The following is a 22,668-nucleotide window of genomic DNA, read 5'->3' as shown; positions in this document are numbered from 1 at the left end:
GAAACATTTCATTTAAACGACGTAGACAGGAACCTGGTTCGTGCTTTTGATCTGCTACTGACTAGTGCTCAAAAAAAATAAGCAACATTTTTTTTTCAATTCTGTTCATGAATTCCCTAGGGAAACTGTAAAGCTTGCTTCATTTAGAATTGGATCAAACTTTTGCTCACATTGTGGCGCTCCTGGTGGACGGATTTGGAAGTACTTGGCACCCACGTGTCGGGAATTTTGTCAGCTTCACATAAGATTTTTGACATTCCGCAAATCGACTGTACTTTGTAAACAATCAACATGGAAGCCGAAAGAAGGGAAAAAATTGTGCACAGTTATTTGGAAAATCCATTGTGGTCTGCATCTAGGCTAGCTAAACAGCTGAAATTGCCAAGAAATACCGTATGGCGCGATATAAAACGGTATAAGGAAACATTGATGACGATTCGGAAGCATCAAGTCAATCGTCGGAGTGGAACTGTCGACCGAAAACTGCGATTTTGAAGACGATTAAGAGGAATACTAATCTGTCGAACCGTGATTTGGCCAGAAAATTCGGTGCAGCCCATAGTACCGTAAGGAGAACTCGACTCCGGGAAGGAATGAAGTCGTATCGAGCTAGCAAACAGCCAAATCGGACCATAAAACAGAATAGTGTGGTCAAAATTCGTGCTCGGAAACTATATGACCAGGTGCTGACCAAGTTCGACGGGTGTCTTCTGATGGACGATGAAACCTATGTCAAGGCTGACTTCGGGCAAATCCCAGGTAAAAAATTTCACTTGGCAACGGCTCGGGGAGATGTTCCAGCCAAATTTAAATTTGTTTTTGCCGACAAATTTGCCAGAAAATTTATGATTTGGCAGGACATTTGCAGCTGTGGCAAAAAAAGAAAGTTTTCGTTACAAATAAGACAATGACATCGGAACTATACTATTTTTGGTATAGTGTCTCCAAAAACGAATTTTGCCGTTCATTCGATCCCACGATCATCCCGTAATGTTTTGGCCAAATTTGGCAAGCTGTCATTACACCAAAGTCGTTCAAGAATGGTATGCAGAAAAAGGGGTCCAGTTTGTTCCGAAAAACCTTAACCCACCCAACGTACCCCAGTTCGCACCTGTATTGCATAGATTTTTTAGATAAATTTGTGATTAAGGTGAAATGTAGCGGAATGCGAAAATCGCGTTTTTGATCAATTATTCAAAAACTAGACCGATTTTCGAAAAACCAAAAACACAAGTTTTCGAAATCAAATTTATCATAACTAAGTATTCTTAGAATTTAGAAATTTTGCTTTGCCGAGCAGTAATTGGTTTTTGAAATGTATAAACGGTCACTGTTCCGTCCCACGGGGATGATTTTAGAACTGAAAAGTAGTATTTGTAGCAGAATTTCACAAAAAATCTGAAAATGCAACTCAAAATTATAAAATTTTAGCGAAAACAACCAAAGTTTTCATAAACTTTTCTGCATTTTTTTTATTGCTTGCGCGCTGCTGTTTCGTATTGAGGTGGTGTGAGAAATGCACGGTGGGCACGGTGGCATTATATCGTGAGCAAAAAATAGATATAAAATAATGACGTGATTTTATGCAGCATTGGGTTTTGTGTTGAAATAAAAACGACTTGAATACAATAAAATGAGTATTGCAAGAAATCGTTTATTTTCTAAGTAGCTTTCATTTATACAAACAATGTGATAAACATTGAGGGCCAGCTTCGAGCCAGTCAGCATGGAAAACTTATTGGAATTCATTGGTTTTTCAATTATTATGAATACAATGAATCAACGCTTGATTTTGCTTTCAAAATCGATTGAATAATAAGGAACTACGAAATAACTTTATATTCAATTCCGTGCCCCAAATATGTGCTTGAGAAAAGATTCACTAAATAATTTTAACTGCATGGTATGATGAACTATTAGTTATAATTGGAATGTATTCCAATAATGTAATCTAAGAAATTATTAAACTATTGATGATTTCTGGCACCGGAGGCCAGAGGCTGTTTGGTCTTCGGTTCGTTATCGTTGAAACAGACATTTCTAGACTCATCATGCTATACAATTCCGAAAGTTGCTTCCGAAAAAAAGTTAATGGTGAATACTTTTACGTAAATTCTATCTCATAGGTGGGAAGGGACTGGTGGACGACTGGCAAAGATATCGAAAATACTTGAATGTTATCTCGTCTTCAATCGTTCTTTTGAAGGAGAATCCATGCTTGCTACTAAACTCAGGCATATACATGGTTAGCAAGTTGGTCAATACATATTGTTACATATAGCCTCATGTTAATCATTCATAATTACTCATGATTTATAGCTCTAGTGTAAGAGTAATCACTAACAATGATGATTGAATCAGCATATATTCAAAGTGTGAAGAATTCTAAAATCCATTACGTCCCGTCTTTTTTACAAGCCAATATAACGAGAGGTAAACCCACTGCGCTCAATCATTGAAAAAAGTTCTTGTTCTTAAGGTGAAATGTAGCGTCATATAAAGCGCGCAAAATTTTATCCGCTTTAGTTGAACGAACCGTCGCACAAAGCGTACCAAGAAAAACAGCCACAAAGAAACAAGAACTTTTTTCAATGATTGAGCGCAGTGGGTTTACCTCTCGTTATATTGGCTTGTAAAAAAGACGGGACGTAATGGATTTTAGAATTCTTCACACTTTGAATATATGCTGATTCAATCATCATTGTTAGTGATTACTCTTACACTAGAGCTATAAATCATGAGTAATTATGAATGATTAACATGAGGCTATATGTAACAATATGTATTGACCAACTTGCTAACCATGTATATGCCTGAGTTTAGTAGCAAGCATGGATTCTCCTTCAAAAGAACGATTGAAGACGAGATAACATTCAAGTATTTTCGATATCTTTGCCAGTCGTCCACCAGTCCCTTCCCACCTATGAGATAGAATTTATGTGAAGGTATTTACTTGACTCGCATAATAGAGCGCGGTCGAATTTACTTATGGAATACATTCAATGCCAATATATTGCATTCTAATTGACTTGCAATATCATCTTCGAATAAGTAAAAAGTATTATTTCTGTTGTGTCAATAGGATCGTAGCACTAGTTATGTAATCGAAGCTATACTATGAGTCGGCTGCGAAATCTGTTAAAACAGAAAGGCCAAATTTCTCAAATGGAATGTAATTCCAAGACTTCCACACCCAGACATTTTCCTGGTGTGGATTCAGTATTCTCCCAATACGGTACAATCTAAAATAATACCTGTTATACGATATCACACAGCCAAGATTTATTGCTTCAGCAACATCAATGCATTGAACTCAACAGAATTGGACATTATTAGCATTATAAATGACAGTTACTTAGAAAATAAACGATTTCTTACAATACCCATTTTATTGTATTCAACTCGTTTTTATTTCAACACCAAACTCAATGCTGCATAAATTCGCGTCATTATTTTGTATGTAATATTTGCTCACGATATAATGCCACCGTGCCCACCGTGCATTTCTCACACCACCTCAATACGAAACAGCAGCGCGCAAGCAATAAAAAAAATGCGGAAAAGTTTATGTAAACTTTTTCAAATTTCGGTTGTTTTAGCTAATATTTTATAATTTTGAGTTGCATTTTCAGATTCTTTGTGAAATTCTGCTACAAACACTACTTTTCAGTACTAAAATCATCCCCGTGGAACGGAACAGTTACCGTTTAAACATTTCAAAAACCAATTACGGCTCGGCAAAGCAAAATTTCAAAATTCTAAGAATACTTAGTTATGATAAATGTGATTTCGAAAACTTAAGTGTTTTTGGTTTTTCGAAAATCGGTCTAGTTTTTGAATAATTGATCAAAAACGCGATTTTCGCATTCCGCTACATTTCACCTTAATATCCTGTTTATATAGATTACAGATTTTTGGTCAGAAATAATGGTGCTGTTTTTCAATGTCGTAACATTGGTAGCCTGATCTTGTGGCAATACTGAAGAAAGGATAAATGTTTAATTTTGCTCATGAAATTATCAACAACAGGTTGATTGATTTTCATAATATCTGAATCATGGTACCGGGAATGGATTTTTATCCGTATATGAATAGAATATAAACAATGGTAGATCTGTTAAACTCTTCAGAGGCACGCCCAAATCAATAGTCATTTCGTCTAAGATTTAAGATGGATTGACCAACTTTGCTCGTTTGTTTCCCTTCGCAAGTAGACTGCATTCGGGTGTGGCCGACGTCGATATTGATCAGCATGCATGGGTCAATGCAGTTTGCACAATGACGAAACAACGTGTTATTTCCATTATTTGCATTGCAGATCCTGAATGTCGACAGAACTCTATAATTGTCGGTAGCAAATCTCACTGATTCGGGTGCAGCTAATAACTGTATGTATGCCACACTATTAGTTTCGTTCAGTTGAATTTCGTCCACTTTCTATCTATCCAAAAGCTTTTGCAATTCAACAAATCTTTACTAGATTTCGGTGGAATCAATACTTACGGCATCGCATTCAGCTTAGCGTTAACTTCGGCCCTACGCTGGGCCGAAGCAGCGGCAGCAGTTGGTGAAAGGGATGCCGGTCCCGCACTACCGGACCAACTGTTTGAAATGCCGTTACTATCGAATCCTCCAACTCCGGACGGCGGTGGTGGTAGTCCAATTTGGCTGTGCATCGAATTAGACATACTGTGTGGAGGAGGTGGCACCTGTTGTTGTTGCTGCTGTTGTTGTTGTTGTTGCTGCTGCTGCTGCTGCTGCTGCTGTTGGACAGGATGAGGTGGTATAGCCGAAAGGGATGCCGGCGATGGTTGATTGGAGAGCATATGATTCTGCAGCTGGGCACTGTTCATGGAGGCTGACATGAGATTCGATTGATGGCTACTGATGGCATTGTGCTGAACTGGCTGCTGCTGCTGGTGTAGTTGTTGGTTTTGTTGCTGCAGGTTTGATGATCCCAGCAGGTTATGCTGGTTGGGAGATTTTGGTATGTGGTGGGCCGGCGGAACCATTGAAACAGAGTGTAATGGTGCAGATGGTTGGTGATGCCCAACTTGCTGCTGTTGATGTTGATGGATGGAATTGTGATTTTGATTATTCTGTAATAGGGGGAAAAATGTAACGCGTTAGAAAAAATAACAATCACTTGAAGATATTATTCTGCGGGAACTCACCGTAACACTGTGGGGAGGTAATTGCGGTGGCGCCAGCTGCGGGTGCTGCTGTGGCGAATGCTGTTGACTTTGCTGCGGCGGAACGGGCGGAGGATTAATAAACTGCGGTGGTTGCATTAATCCTATGCCGCCGGCACCACCGGTGGGAACACCAACTCCACCGGGTTGAGGCGCAGGACGTTTGTGCTGCCGCGCCGGTGCTGTCGGGGGTATCTGATGCGGCATGAACCATGGACAATCGCCCGAGACGGCCGAATTGGCTGCTGCTACCACGGTGGAAGAAAAGCCTCGATGATGACTGACCACAGCTGTTTGTCCGGATGATTGCAGATTGATGGCGGCCGTATGACTGTTCATTCCGCCGTTCAACACACTGCTTCCGGTGGAGTTTCGACGCGACAAAGTGTTGGGTAGTTGTTGCGGCTGCTGCTGCTGCGACTGTTGCTGCTGTTGTTGTTGTTGATGGTTTCCGTAACCTCGGCGGTCAACACGCGACTCACCTCTTACATCGACATCTGAAAATGAGAAAATGAAGAAAACAATCAATTTAGCAAATCTAAGACACAAATCAAACAAGACAAAAACGGAGCTGATGAATAAACGCAAACAGACGCGTTGAGGTAAGTTAAACAAACCGGTCAGTCACTTCAAAAATCCACTTGAGAATTATGATTATATCATCGTAGCGCATCTTCCCGAGTTCCTGGCGAACATCGCTGCCAGCGACCTATCAAAAACCAACATAGCTCTATTGTTTGAGAACGGATCGACTATTTTCGCTCAAGATTTACCCTAATCAAATAAATTTATTCAAAACACACAAAACGGCTGCGAATCGATTGTGTCTCCGCCGGCAACGGGAATCACGTATCACGTATGCTCGTCCCGTTGACGCCGGATATCGTATTATTTTGTGCACCACACCCACGAGCGCGAGCCCATCGGAACTGGCCCGTAACGGCATGACAACGACACGGATGCTGTGTGCTGGGAGATGCCACCGAAAGTCAAACTGTTATTTTAGCACAAAGTGGATGAAAACATACAACAATTTAACTCCATCAATGGGCATGAATCGGGTCAATAACAGATCAGTTGTTCTATGGCTTTTGATGTCGGATCATCGGTCGCTAGTCGCTGGATTCCAGTACGATACTTTGCCAACATTGGAGGTTGATTGACGCGAAGTTTGTAGAAGATCCGAGAGTAATTTAATTTGCATTGAAAATTGATCTATTTGAACCGTACTTGGATGGATGATACCGAAGCCGATTGATATAAATTTTCGATTCGAGTGCTATTTACTTATTCAAATTGTTTTCGACGAACGGATATTTCCTGCAGCCATCTTCGGCTGGCATGATAATGTTTGAAATACGTTAGCAATTTTGCATAACCATCTAGGGTAAAGGCAAATAAGGAATCCAATTGGCTGATGCTTCAGTTTTATTATTTCAATCTACGTCGTAGGGGATCTGGTTTCTGTCACAAAAAAAAAGTGATTTGACATCGAGGTTTTGAGAATTGAAAAGAATATAATTACTATTTTTTTTAATCGTTGACTATTGAAAAAACCTGTTTTAATCCATCTAGTAGTATAATGATCACTAATAGTACTGTTGTTGTACCGTTGAATTCCACTATGTTATATCACGTCATTACACTCTCACAAAGTCACTATTTTCACAGTCACTATTTTTCCGAAAGTGTTTCAAACGTTATAATACAGATACGTATTTCGGAATGCTATTTGCATCCTTCTTCAGTGTATCGGTTTTATAAGTTTAAGTTATAAGTTATAATGATGCCTTTCTCCTTTTGATTTTCTCCTGTATATTACAGCAGAAATTCCCTGAAATACTACAATTTGAAAAAGTTCAGAAAATAGTTTTGAAGATTTCTGTTGCATAATACTACTACATTGATACACTACATTTGAATTTGAGTTAGTGGAAATCTATTCAATCATATGTAAGAAAGTGAAGTGAGTTTTATCATATTTGATTATTATTGTCGGTACCTCCGGAATCGAAAGTTGGATATCGGCATAGTGACATTCGGTTCATTCAACCATGCACTAATATGACACAATGACCTACACATTTTTTTACGATTCTCTATAACGATTTGAATTTTGGAAAAAAAACGTACCGGTAGTTGGACTTGGATAAAATTCAGCAAATCATTTATGGAACTAGCAACGGTTTATTTGGTTACAGAGTCTCATGGTCTGCAAACTAGAGAAAATCAATGTAAAGAGGTAGGTTATGAACAAAGTATTCCTGAAATTGACGTTCTTCAGCAACTGAGCACAATATCTCCGGAGCCAGGAGTTTCATCCGAATGAAAATTGGAATATTCTTATGGCATCTAAAGAACTTCCATCTCCGAGAAAGTGAGTGACATTATTTTCACATTTTTAATGCATTATTTTCATATTTTTGTACATATCACTCGTGATTCCGGAACCGGAAGTCAAATCCAAATGAAATACAGGAACTTTGTATGGGACCGTGAGACCTTTCATTTGAATCTAAGTTTGTGAAAATCGGTTAAGCCATCTCCGAGAAAAGTGAGTGACATTATTTTCACATTTTTGTGCATACCACCCTGTGATTCCGGAACCGTGAGTCGGATCCAAATGAAATTCAGGAACTTTTTATGGGTCCATAATACCTTTCATTTGAATCTAAGTTTGTGAAAATCGGTTAAGCCATCTCTGAGAAAAGTGAGTGACAACATTTGTCACACACACACACACACACACACACACACACACACACACACACACACACACACACACACACACACACACACACACACACACACACACACACACACACACACACACACACACACACACACACACACACACACACACACACACACACACACACACACACACACACACACACACACACACACACACACACACACACACACACACACACACACACACACACACATACACACACATACACAGAGAGAGACATTTGCTCAGCCTCGGTTCAAAAGTCAGTTCTTGCAGTGATTGTATAGCCTTTCTATATGAGAAAGGCAAAAAACGAAAATGATCATTTGCCTATCAACTAACATAACCTACAAACTGAAACAATTCGGTACAAATTAACACAGTTCTCAGATCGGTTAAGCCTGAGATCTCTGAGAAACAACGAGGTGCGCCGAATCGTATAACCGAAGTCGGTTTGTATGGCCATCATTTCATCAACTAACATAACCTACAAATTGGACTAGCTTTGCACCCAATTAGACCTTTAGGCCGGCCTTTCCTTTGATTTTGAGTTTGTGAATTTCGCTTGAGTAATCTCTGAGAAAAGTGAGTGAGTTCCAGTTTGAAGTATGAGACCCTTTGTTTCGGTATTTCCGGAACCGGTAGAGTCGAAATTACCCGAGCAGAAGAGAATAGTTAATGTATATCTTATTATGCTGTTGTCTTCGACTAACAAAAGAGCTTAAAATGGTATTCATAAGGTTTGAGGGGACACGATTGATGGTTTCGAAAATTATATTTCTTTTGTTGATGCATACCGACTGAATGACACAATAAAATGAAACGATGAACAACTATTTTACTAAGTTTTCATTATGTAAAATTTTGATGAATATCATTCGAAATTCGAGACTTTCTTAAATTTTCACTAAATTCATTACAAATTTTTAAAACCTAAAGTTTTATTATAATTTATTAAACACTTTGGTCTTTCACGTACATAAGTTGTATTATCATTCAATTGGGGAAATACCAAAATACCAAAATGAAGCATTATTCTGACATTTCAATATTAAACTAATACAAAAAACAATGATATTAAAATGAACTGTTACTCTGATATTAGTTTACTGTCGCTTTATATTCAGGAAGTTCTAATGACCAACAACTAGAATGATTCATTATTGGATTAGTAAGGAAAGTACAATTTATCAGACGTACAACTTTGCTTCCGCCGTTTTCCGATAGGTGGCTGTACCGGCTGAGGCTGGTCAAAATACATAGATAATAATGCCTTTAAAGTGAGTGTGTACAGTGCCTAACAAATTGTCATCGCCGTCTCGGTGACTGTTGTTCTTGTTGTCGTATTATTCACGCTCGAAAATGTCTGTTTATGTGCCCAATACTCGTCATTTGCGGAAAGTTGTACTTTTCTGTTACAATTCGAAAAAAAATGCAACTGAAGCGCATCGAATGCTTTCAGAAACTTACGGTGATGCTGCTCTGAGTAAAAGAACGTGTCGGGAGTGGTTTCAACGTTTAAAAAATGGAGATTTCGATGTCGAAGACAAACATGGTGGTGGAAGAGAAAAAACCTTCAAAGATGAACAACTAGAAGCATTGCTTGATGAAGATTCGTGCCAAACCCAAGAAGAGCTTGCCGAATCGTTGGGAGTGAGTCAGCAAGCCATTTCAAAACGTCTCGCTAAAAGAAAAGCGGCCACAATATCAAGAGCGACATGACAAAGTCATCCTCCAACACGACAATGCTCGGCCTCACGTCACAAAAGTGGTCAAAAAGTACCTGGAAACGCTGAAATGGGAAGTCTTGCCCCACCCGCCGTATTCCCCAGATGTCGCCTCTTCTGACTTCCACAAATTCCGTTCAATGGCACACGGCCTGGCAGATCAACATTTTCAATCCTTCGAAGAGTTGGAAAAATGGATTGCTTCATGGATAGCGTCAAAAGAGGACTCCTTTTTTCGATCCGGGATCCGAAAATTGCCGGAAAGATGGGAGAAAGTTGTCGCTAGCGACGGACAATACTTTAAATAATGCATCTGTAAGAACTTTTTCGCAATAAAGCTTTTAATACTGGAAGCAAAGTTGTACACCTGATAAAAGAGTTTTTTTTACGTTTTTCACATCGTCGCTCTGAACGATGGTTTGCAAGTTAAAGCCCTCTTCAGTTTGCTATTCTGGAACCGAAGTCTGATCCGGATAAAATTCAGGAGTTTTATATCGGACCATAATTCCTTCATTTGGATCTAAGTTCGTGAAAATCGGCTATGCCATCACTGAGAAACCGGAATTCTGGACCTCCATTTCCTGTACTTCCGGAACCAGAAACAGGGGACCGATGAGACTAAATTCGATTCAATTGGTCATCATCTAATAAGGGCTACGAATTGGAATTGTTTTTATTACAGTTCCCCCAAAAAGTCTTTACGTTCTTTGCATCGTAACATCACGTTGAATGATGGTTTTAAATTTTTACCATTCATCACCCTACAATCACCATTTCTACCAATCACCATCACCAGAACCGGAAGTCGGATCCAGAAAAAATTCAGAACGTACACTGAGGTCTTTTTACGTGGTTTTTCATGCGGTTTTTTACGCGGCATTTTTTTCACGGATTTCCGAGGTTACGCGGATTTCCGAAGTTACGCGATTTTTTAACGCGAATTTTCAAAGTTTTTTTGTTTTGTCTTAGAAATACATGAAACGTCGAGATTTGGTGTTATCAACTCTCTTACATTTAGGAAATTTTCAATTGAAATTTTTTTTTTCTTAGATTACACCAGATTTTGACGTTTCATGCATTTCTAAGATATTTGGCATCAAAAAAAATTTGGTTTAAGTGTACTTAAGAGACCTTCTTACCTTTCTATATAGAAGGGTAGTAAGGTAATTGCTGAAGAAACCGACTTTTGATCGGAGCTCCAAAGACCCATAGTGTTATATACCATTCGACTCAGCTCGACGAGATCGGAAAATGTTTGCGTGTGTATGAGTGTGTGCGGGTGTATGTATGTGATCCTTTTCTGTACGCTCACTTTTCTCGGAGATGGCTCAATCGAAATCAACAAGCTTAGATTCGTTTGAAAGCTACTATTAGATTTTTTTATCAAATTTGAAAATCATATGGCTGACAGTTCTGGTTCCGGAGATACGATCGCAGAAGTGACGTAAAAGACAAATAGCACTATTTTTATCCGCACAATTCAATCATATTTAAGGATCCAGGGTAAACCAAGTTCACTTGTGTTGGTAATTTGTGTGTTACGTACATTTTATTTGGTACGTATGTCATAAATCTATGTATTCATATATGCAGTGCAACCAGTTTATCAAAGTGGCTTGCACGACTCAGTTTGAAGCATTCTTTTTTAGCAATAACTTTTTGGATGAAATATCAGCTTTGATCAATTTTTCACCAACGCTTGATGGAAAATTGCTTACATTTTATTATTGTAGATTTTAATTCCCTCATAAAAAAAGATAGCAACACTGCTTCAATGCATTTGTATTAGATTGCGCTACACAAAATAAGCTAAACTAAATATTTTCTGTTGCAAAAGCAGTTTTCCGGAAAAAAAAATAGTTTTACGACAACATTCCATATCCATTGCCTTTCGCGTGTTAAATTAAAGGTTCCTATTTTGCGGGATTACTTATAGAAGGTACGTAAATCTTTATTCCGCAATAATATCTGCAAGAGGAAAGCCATATAGGAATGTGTTTGTTGCTAATCAAATGTGTTAGTGGAAGTAAGCTGAAACTGAAATATTTTTTGCTCGAGCAGTTCGAAGGAAAACGGATGAGTTTAAGACTAAGATTTTCGGATTTCTTGATTTGCAATTTTAAGCATAACGAACTGATTGGTTTATTTTTCAACCATATAGAAGATTTATTGATTAAAATCAGGAAAAGAATCGCCGGGTTTTGTTTTTACGCACACATTGTTGACATTACTTATACGTTTGCGAAGAGTCTTGCTCCTTAACTAATGATCAAGTTCAAATGTATTACTTTTCATGCATTTGGTTTGAGGAATGTTGCCGCTGAAGCATACCCGAATCAATCTGAATGAATTCGTATTAAAAATGAGCCCAAATTCGTGTTAGAAATTATCTGAAGAAAAAACAAGTTAATGAGACTGCGGGAATGAAAAGAGAAAGGCATTATCACACCACTAGGTGGATTAAGAATAGGTTTTTTATTATTAATTTGAAGACCTTTTTAAACATTGTTATTCAGGACCGTGAAGACTTTTTATTTTAGGAGTTTTTTAAAATCGGTCGAACCACCTCTGAGTAATTCCAATGTGTATCAACCAACTTTTAGTAGAGTAGTTGGTCGAAACAGCTAGTTTAAATGATAGTGCAGATGTGACAAGCGTGTATCTGTAGTGAAAAGTGTTATTTATTGAATAATGCTGATTCGCGAAACTAAAAAATGTTCAAGCGACGGATACTGCGAATTTACCACCCAAAATTGGACTATGTCAACCGAGTGAAGCGCCATCTGCAAGTTATTGTCGGTGTTATCAGATTTAAATGGAATGTGTAAAAATTTACAAGTTAATCTAGCTGGAAATCTAGAATTATTTTACTGCTGTTTCACATGACGAAAGCAGTTCGATGCATTCTGTTACTAAAAGCCGAACAATCTTTCGCATTCCTACATGCATCACAGAAAGGAAATTCCGAAACTGGAAATAACATTTCAATAAAACTCAGGAATTTTGTATGGGACCATTCACAAGCGAAAAATCTAATTTCGGCTGTAGTTCTCTTGTTTATCATTTTTTGAAAAAATGATGTATGAGACAGTTATAGGACTTATTAGAAACCATCATTTTTCTGAAGGTAGTATGTTGATATGCCTTGGTGTTTAAGTTATATGTTATATGACTTTTTTCGATTTTTGTAAGGCAATTTGAACACTAATTCGAATGAGTTAAAAAAAATAGCACCCTCCCAGATTTCTCTCCAAACTTTCCTTGTTTTATGACCTTTCAGAAATCTTATGAGATTAGTCTTTATCGATCTGGCATCTGTTGAATATTTATGTTTGAAGGATAACTAGTTTTTGCCGAAAAAAAATGTATAACTTTTGAACGGTAGCTCATATTGAAAACCTTAGTTGAGCAAAAGTGTGCGCAATAATTAGCTTGACAAATAATCGGAAGACGATTTTCTCGTGAAACTATTCACAAAAAAAACTAGAACAAAAAAGGCGATTTTTTGAGAGCCACCCTACATTTACTCCGCAAAACAGATGTAACTCGATCAAATGAAGAGGTACGAATATAGATTCTTCAGTAAAGTTGCTTATAATGAAATTTCCTACAACTTTGCTGTGAAATCTAATAATTTTTAAATTCAATTAAGAAAGTTAGAATCCAGATTTTAATTCAATCATGGACCACTCTAATGATCTTTTACATCAAAAGTTAAGTTAAAGTTCAAGTTAAATATAAGCAACTTTTGTAAAGACAAAAAGTACAGAACTACAAAAAAATAATGTTTATTTGCGAAAATATTTTTGTCTCGATAATTTCCCGTTTCGGACCACTGTGCATTGTAATGAGGTATCCCTACTGAAGTGGACAAATAATGTAAAATTTGGAATTAATTTTGGAATAAATCCATGAAGCAACAATTAATTCATGAACAATCTCTTCGACCATGTACTTGAAAATTCATCTTTTGTTTGCTTAATAATTATTCTAGCTTTTGAGTTGAAACAGAACAATAATTATAATCTTTTTGCATAAAAATATCAAACATTTATTAAATAATTTATCAAACAATCATTAAATAAGCATCTTTTCTCTACCGTATCTTATTCTTTATAAGTCCATTGTCAGCGGTAATGTACAGAAACAAATGCTTTTCCTTCCTGTACGATTTGGTATTCACGAAAACCAGCTTGCTTGTGTGCAGCCGCAGATACCTTGCGAGATCAAAAATTTTCTGGCGATTCCACCGACAAAAACGAATGTAAACTTACTAAGAATATCACCTCAATCAATGCATAATGAGAAAAATAAACCAAAAACGCGACGACTTTTTGGGAAGCATGTTTCGCCTGACCACAAAGCATTTTTTTGTGTAAAATGATCAGTAAAATCGATTCCACGTATTTAGAAGGACCTCACGAAACACTATCATGCTCATGTTTCGTACCGGATTGTAATCAAGTTTAACTACATAACATAAAACCGAAGTACCTACAGAAACCCGGATAGAGTGTTTCTGATGTATAAAAGTCTAACAAATTGTTGGCATATAGTTTTTATGACAACAGGAAACACATACATACAATGGGAACTCCAGTACTAGCCCGTTCTATCGCAATTTATTTCATAAATCGTGTCATTGGTTAAACTTTCCGATTCGCATTCCAAAAGAAGGTTGAGTACGATTGATTCAAATCGATTGATTTTACGAAGAAAGCCCTAAAAATAGATTACTACTAGATTCAAAGACGAATGCACGAATCATATTATACCGTTTTACAAATTTTCAGCACAGAAAGAGGAAACATTTCAAAACAATCAGCAGTCAAAAAATCCTGAACCAACAACTAGGAACGCTACAGTAAATAAACAGTGTGACCAGATATACATTGACTCAAGTTTTAACTTCGGTGGCAGCTAGTAAATTCTTGTCAAAAATTATAGGGCCATTATATGTTTTGATGAATGATAGGGTTAGATTTCATTTTTTTTCACTATCGCGGTGTAGTTTTTCAATATCCATTCTGAAGCTAATCCATAAACTTGTTAGCTATGTCTAGGGTACGTGTCGTATCTTGTCTCTTATGTTCAATTGATGAGAAGCATATAATTTCTCAGATCTGATTCCATGCTGTCCGTCGTCTAGCTGAAGAAATTGGCTCGTAGTTTTTTTTCTGTGTAAATTTTGCAACCCATGGTGACTCAAAACTTGGAATGAGTTAGTCCTTTTCAAACTGTGCAATCTTACAGTACTTAAATCTTGCCAGTACGAAACTGTAACTGTAATTAGTCCTGCTACAAATGCAAACCTTAATCCAAAGTTCTACAATTGTTGAATAAGTTAGGAAATTTCAAACAAAAGGATACTCTATTTGAATCCTACGTTTTACTATAGTTATAATTAAAATACTCAAGTGGATCAGTTCAGACAACATAAGTCCATTCGCAATATCATGATCTTCATTATTATAGCAGGCATTAATAATAATGTAAAAAGACGTTCTACTTTTGACCAGAACCGCACGTATTCATGTATGTCATATTCAGAGCTACTATTCATGCCATGTCGTCTCACAGTCGAGTAAACCTGCAGCCACAGTGGCTCATCAAGTTCAACCCTTCTCATAAGTGCTTCATTTAAAGCTCAATCAACGAAATTGAATTTTTACAATTAGCCTACATTTCCGAGCATCGTTTTAACACCCACCAGGTACCGAATAAGACTGTGCTAATGTGAGACAAGCACGCTGCTCATTCTGCTAGGGTCGGGTCTTGACATATGAGCATATCTTCCGAGGCTCGGTGATTGACTTGCTGTGTGGTATTGCAAATCGAATCAGTGCACTTCTCGCCTTCTTCATAATCAAACTCATCACGAACCAAACTCAACTTTGAATATTTGCATACTAATTTAGATTCTGAAGTAGATTGATTTCATCGTTTAAGAGATTGAAAAATTAGCTTTGAAAGTTGATGTCTCAGTGTCACCTAGACCCACTAGAAATAAGTTTCCAACGTTTCATTCCCAACATTTAAAGCTTTATGGTAATTGGTGAAACATAAGTGCGAAAGGGAATAATTTTCTGATTGCGCGACCAAGGTAAAGCGTATTCCAGTAAGAACATTCTACATCGATCAAAACAAGGTTAATCGGGACATGTGACCGAACGTTGTCATGGTGAAAAATTACGGAATTCATGGTTGAGCTCCAGAGAATGCGACACGATGAACTAGAAATAAAACCTATCTAATCAAACGAAAAGATCAGGAATTAAATCGAGCCAACTAATTTAGGTTTTAATCAAACTGCAATACTTTGAGCGCCAGACAGTCTGAAATCGTACAAAATGACCCTTGCTGTTTGGAAAGAAAAAAGGTAAAAGCACATAATTATAACGTCAAAACAGAGTGTGGTATTAAAAGTTTTATGTTTCTACACGGCAATTATGCCATTGTGAACAGTACCAACGGAAGCATCGTGGAAAACTACTCCCGGGTGAAATAATGAATGTAGATGCGAAAAAAAAACCCCTTGGTAAGTCAATAAAATTAGCTTTGTAAATGATTGGAACTTGGAGCGCACAGTTTGCGTTTTACGTCTAATTCACTCACTTTGAACAAACGCGTGCGCACATCAAAAGGAGGCGAAAGGAGACCAGCCCTTTCGAATGGGAGAATGGGCACCTCTAATGGGCATTGCTAATTGCTAATTAAATGCCGCTTGTTTTGAACAAATCACTTTCACTCGACGATGACGACGACGTTGATGGGCGAACAAAACCTCTATTTGATGGGTGCGATTTTGCATTGCTCTAGCGAGCCAATCATGTTGGAGGTACGATATTAATATTCTAAATTCGATAATTTTTTAAATTATCTTGAAACATAAATGTCTTGTGTGTTATTTTAGTTTATACTTTTAGTGGTGATACTTAGTCAATTGTAATGGCAACCAACCTGAAAGAAAGAGAGAAAAAAACTAGGTTAGTGGCAATCATACTCGTAAGTCATAATCATTTAAAAATATTTGGCTACTATAAGTGCTAACATATGGATAACAAGCTTAATTATCGGTTAGAGTTCTCGATGACAAACACAGTTAAAAATACTATGTAAATTTTTTTGTACTTTCATGCAGTTGTTTAGAGTAATCAATTGAATAACTTAAACACCATATTTTTTAAGACTGCTTCCTATTAGTTTCTATCAAAATTATCAATGACCAATCTTAAGCTGTTCGTTTTCAAAGCCTTTCGTATCGAGTTTTTTACACTCTTCTCAATTTCTTTTTGTGTCGTCGTTTTCTTGTAACAATTTGATTTAAGACTGATTTTCAAAATGGGTGAACATATTTTTCGATTTCGAAACGACTCGAAACTTTAAAAAGTATATACTCTGAAAAAAAAAGTCAAACGCTTTTTCAAAAAATTACCGAACATATGAAATTGAAAAAAATGAAAACTAATCAATTCAAAAATATTACTTTGAAATTCTAATGTTTTTTCTAATATATACAAAAAAGGTAAAGAAAGTCATCGTATTATGGTGAAAGTGTATGGTGAGACTGCTCAAGCTGAGCGAACGTATCGGAAGTGGTTTGTACGGTTTAAACGCGGCAGTTTTGATTTGAAAGACAAACAACCAGCCGAAGCGCTACTAAAGCTTGAAAGTGAAGAATTGGAGAAGTGGCTCGATCAAGACTCGTCGCTGGCGCAAGAAAAGCTTGTAATGATTCGAATGATTCGAAAGGTAGGCAATTGGATGCCGCATGAATAAACCAAACGAGGACGTCGAACGTCGTTTCTGCACGTGCGAACATCGATTTTTTTTTCATCAAATTGTTACTGGCGATGAAAAGTGGGTCCATCACGATAGTCCAAAACGTCGGGCAAGGTATGTACACTGCTTATATGGCCTTCCATCATCATCGACGGCCGTTCAGAATATTCATGACCAGAAGGTTATGCTCTGTACATGGTGGAACCAGATGGGTGTGGATTATTATGAGCTGCTGAAACCGAGTGCAAAGATCAAGTCTACAGACGATAACTGATGCGTTTGCGCCGAGCATTGCAATAAAATCGGCCGCAATACTCCGATAGACACGACAGAGTAATTTTGGAACATGACAATGCTCGCACACATGTTGCAAAGCCGGTCAAAACAAATGCCATCCCACCCACCGTTTAGCCCAGACATTGCTCTTTCCGATTACTATTTGTTTTTCAACTATGATAAAGTCAAGTAATGATTCGATTAGTGGATTGTGGCCAAATTGGTCGAATTTTTAAAAAAGGGTATCCGTGAATTACCAGAAAAAGAAAAAGTAGAGGCTCACGATGGATAGAAATTTGAACATGGAATTTGCTACCCTTCTTCGCCTTTCTCACTGTGAAAATCGACTTTTCAACCGAGGTCCAGAGGGCCGAATGTTATATGCCATTCGATTCAGCTTGACGAACTCAGCAAATGTCTGTGTGTATGTGTCAGTGACTAATATTGTCACTCAGTTTGCTCGGAGTGCCTGAGCCGATTTTCACAAACTTAGATTCGAATGAAAGTTCTCATAGTCCCGTACAAAGTTCCTGAATTTAATTTGAATACGACTCCCGTGCCGGAATTCTATGGTGATATAAACCAAAAATGTGAAAGTAATGTCACTCAATTTTCTCGGGGATGGTTGAACCGATTTTCACAAACTTAGAATAAAAAAAATGGTCTTGATCCGACTTTCGGATCCGGAATGGCAAGGTGATATGCACCAAAATCGTAAGAATAAGAACAGTAGTTCTGGCTTCAGTAGAGAAAGTGACAACCGATTATAAATACACTCTCCTAGTCAATGCTTGAGTGGTATAGAGCGAGAAGACTAGTGTTTGGTGAACAGCGAAGATGTTTGGATGTATGGTACCGGTCGGGTGACGGCCAGGATGTAGACCATATTCGATGTACGTTGCCTAACCCTGTTTTAGAGCTCATGCCTAACCGTGTTTTAGAGCTATGTCTATCACAAGGTTCAGGGTGGGGAAATGGTAGCGCGTATGCACGGAATGCGTAAGAACGCAGGTTTTAGTCCTGTCTCTGAGCGTCTCTTTTTCCAAAAAATCTTCCTTTCTGTTTCATTTGGCTTCTCAAATATATGTTTCCACTCAGTCATTGCAAAAACTGAATTTAGTTATGACGACTTTACGTCAAACAAACTAAAATTAATAAATCACTATAGAGTATATATTTACAATTTAAAAGCAATAAATTTACTCATAGTGACATTCTTCTTTGAAATAATTGTTTGCGAGATATTTAAAGATGAAATGCAAAGAACTCATCTTTTTAATGAATTGAGTACGGGAGCCGAAAATACATCATCAGTTACTGAGCATTCAACACAAATCTTTACAGTTTATGCTTATATCATACAGTCTAGTCTGTTTCACAAGAAAAATAATGTGTTTTGTGATACTACAGGGTCCGGCAATCGAAATGATACATTACTATAAACACATGAGTTGATCAAAATAATAATTTGATAATGCTATAACAGTTCGGCTGAAAAGTTCGTATCGTTTAATAGAAACACACATTTTTTTTGCCAAAATTCGTTTTTATTATTCAACATAATTGCCATCAGAGGCGATACAGCGATTATAGCGATCTTCCAACTTTTCGATACCATTTTTGTAGTACAATTTGTCCTTTGCCTCAAAATAGGCCTCAGTTTCAGCGATTACCTCTTCATTGCTTCTAAATTTTTTACCAGCGAGCATTCTCTTGAGGTCTGAGAACAGGAAAAAGTCACTGGGGGCCAAATCTGGAGAATACGGTGGATGAGGGAACAATTCGAAGCCCAATTTGTTCAATGTCAGCATGGTTTTCATCGACTTGTGACACGGTGCATTGTCTTGATGAAACAAAACTTTTTTCTTCATCAAAAGAGCCCGTTTTTTTGAAATTTCGTCCTTCAAACGCTCTAATAACGCTATATAATAGTCACTGTTGATGAATTTTCCCTTTTCAAGGTAGTCGATGAAAATTATACCATGCGAATCCCAAAATACAGACGCCATAACCTTACCGGCCGATTGTTGAGTCTTTCCATGCTTTGGATTCGGTTCATCGCGTGCAGTCCACTCAGCTGACTGTCGATTGGACTCCGGAGTGAAGGTGATTGGACTCCGGAGTGAAGTGATGGAGCCATGTTTCGTCCATTGTTATATATCGACGAAAAAATCGGTTTTATTTCGATATAACAGCTCCAAACACTGCTCAGAATCATCAATTCGTTGTTGTTTTTGATCGATTGTGAGCTCACGCTGCACCCATTTTGCACAAAGCTTTCTCATATCCAAATATTTGTTAATAATATGTCCAACACGTTCCTTTGATATCTTTAGGGTTTCAGCTATCTCGATCAACTTCACTTTACGGTCATTGAAAATCATTTTGTGGATTTTTTTCACGTTTTCATCGGTAACAGCCTCTTTTGGACGTCCACTGCGTACATCGTCTTCGGTGCTCATATGACCAGTACGAAATTTTGCAAACCACTTACGAATTGTTGCTTCGCCCGGTGCAGAGTCTGGATAACACTCATCAAGCCATTTTTTTGGTATCGGCGGCACTTTTTTTCATCAAAAAGTAGTGTTTCATCAACACACGAAATTCCTTTTTTTCAATTTTTTTCACAATAACAAAAGTAGCTTCACTCAAAATGCAATATCTCACAAACTAATAATCAGACAGCTGTCAAATTTATACACGTATCTTTTGAAGCTTGGTACTAACTGAAAATGGTATGGATTTAATTCTAGTGGCGCCCTCTCATAGAAACGATACGAATTTTTCAGCCGATCTGTTAGAAGTACGTGTTAAGACTGTCCCAGAAAGCATGAACGCATTTTGATTTCGCTGTAAATAATTCACAAGTGTTAGATATTCAAATTTTATTTGATATACTGATAATATTGGATTACAACAACAGGATATTATCCTCAACATTTGCTACTTAGCCATTGTAGACAAGCTGGCGCACCTTCTTGCGAACGTTCCTCATTAAGTACAGACTTCTTAGCGACAAGTTTTGACACTTTTTCCAATCTTTTTCGAACTGTTGAATGGTTTCGGTTGCCGAGACATGTTTCCTAAGATGTGCCTTCCTTAATGCCCAAAATTCCTCAATTGGTCGAAGTTGTGGGCAATTCAGTGGATTCATGTCTTTTGGGACGAAAGTGACATTTTTGGTAGTATACCATTTTACCGTTGATTTCGAGTAGTGGCAAGAAGCAAGATCTGGCCAGAAGACAACAGGATCCTTGTGGCTTCGAATCATGGGTAGAAGTCGTTTTTGTAAACATTCCTTGATGTATATTTCGCTGTTCATTGAAGCAGTGGTAATGAAGGGTATCAAAATCTTACCGCAGCTACAAATTGCTTGCCACACCATAGCTTTCTTACCAAATATTTCGACTTCAATCGATGTCTCGGACTGGTTTAACACTTGCCCTTCTTGCACCGTATAATATTGTGTACCCGGCAAGGATTTGTAATCGAGTTTCACGTAGGTTTCGTCGTCCATGATTATGCAGTCCAAATTTCCAGCAAGAATCGTGTTGTACAGCTTTCGAACCCTCGGCCTGATCGATGCTTCTTGTTTCGGACTACGTTTTGGTTGTTTCTGCTTCTTATAGGTTCGAAGATTCAAACGTTCTTTAGCACGAAGAACATTTGACTTCGAAGTGCCCACTTTTTTGGCCACATCTCGGCAGGACCTTTTTTCGACCCGTTTTCGGTTTATGCTCAAATGTGTTATCCTCATCGAACTTCCTGATTGCATTTCGCACGGCTTTTTCACTTACTCCTTCCATTTTTGCTATCTTTCTCAGTGACAGTCCGCGTTCTGTGTACCATTTTTACACCATTTTTCGACGTTGTTCTGCTGAAAATCCACGCATTTAAAAAAAAACTAATGAAAACGAATAAACAACTGCACAAGTGGTTAGAGAAGAGTATAAACAACAGGACGCAGTCATAAAAAATGATCCTTCAAGGTTTAAGCTTAAAAATCCTTCAAGGTTTAAGCTCAAAACTATTTAAACTTATAAGAAATAGTGAACATTTTCTAAATATTTAGAAGCAAATTCGAAAATTTATCGCATTTTCTTTATTCCTTACGCGTTACTGTTACGTGTGGTGAGGAAAATTACAAGTAAAATGATGAAAGAAATTGATGAAATATAAGGTTTTGCCTTTCTCTATAGAAAGGTATTAGAATTACTGGAAAACCCAACTTTTGAACGGATCCTCGGAGACACATAGTGTTATATACCATTCGACTCAGTTCGACGAGATCGGAAAATGTCTGTGTGCCCGCGCGCGTGTGTGTGTGCACTTTTCGATATTTTAACGTGTTCAATATGCTCAGGAATGGCTGAACCGATTTTTACAAACTTATGCTCGTTTGAAAGCTGCTATCGGGCCATTGATCAAGTTCGAAGATCAAATAGCTGTGACTTTTGGTTCCGTAGATATAATGGTATAAGTGACGTAACCGACAAAACACGTTGTTTTTACTGCTCTAATGTATATAAGGGCGCTAATATTTTGGGATAACCTCTAATTTCGTTAAGCGTTATTATTCAAAAGTTTAAGCCCCTCGAAAAAAGTCCCCATGCAAAATTTGAGCTAAATCGGACATAGGCTCCCCGGCGGTTAAGGTTTGAAAATGTTCGATCTTGAAAAATTACCATAGGGCGGAGTACATGAGATTTCCGAAATTGAAAATTTTTCTTTGTATGTCAAACGTCTTAGAATTGCATGAAACGTCGAGATTCAAAGTCATCTCAAAAAAATTTTTTTTGAAAGAATCGACATTCTGGGACCTTGAAAATTTTGAGAAGGTCAATATTTTGAAAAAACAAAATTTTCAGGATGACACTAAATCTCGACGTTTCATGCAATTCTAAGACTTTTGGCATCAACAAATTTTTTTCGATTTCGGAAATTTCATGTACCTCAT

General features: G+C 37.6%; 1 protein-coding gene across 2 annotated transcripts in view; it reads right to left on the bottom strand.

Annotated features, from left to right (window-relative positions):
- The window catches only part of LOC131432470 (tyrosine-protein kinase Fer), a 161,517-nt gene that overhangs the window by 19,687 nt on the left and 119,162 nt on the right, over window positions 1–22,668 (bottom strand). For both annotated transcript variants that reach the window (XM_058598771.1, XM_058598773.1), the window contains 2 exons: window positions 5,175–5,689; window positions 4,504–5,099 (listed from right to left, as the gene is read on the bottom strand). In XM_058598771.1, the coding sequence (XP_058454754.1) occupies window positions 4,504–5,099; window positions 5,175–5,689 (1,111 nt within the window). The remainder of the gene's footprint in view (window positions 1–4,503; window positions 5,100–5,174; window positions 5,690–22,668) is intronic.

Source organism: Malaya genurostris, chromosome 2 (genome assembly GCF_030247185.1).
Source record: "Malaya genurostris strain Urasoe2022 chromosome 2, Malgen_1.1, whole genome shotgun sequence".
Lineage (NCBI taxonomy): Eukaryota > Metazoa > Arthropoda > Insecta > Diptera > Culicidae > Malaya > Malaya genurostris.
Note: the sequence above shows the minus strand (reverse complement) of the source record. Positions and strands in the feature narration are given on the sequence as shown.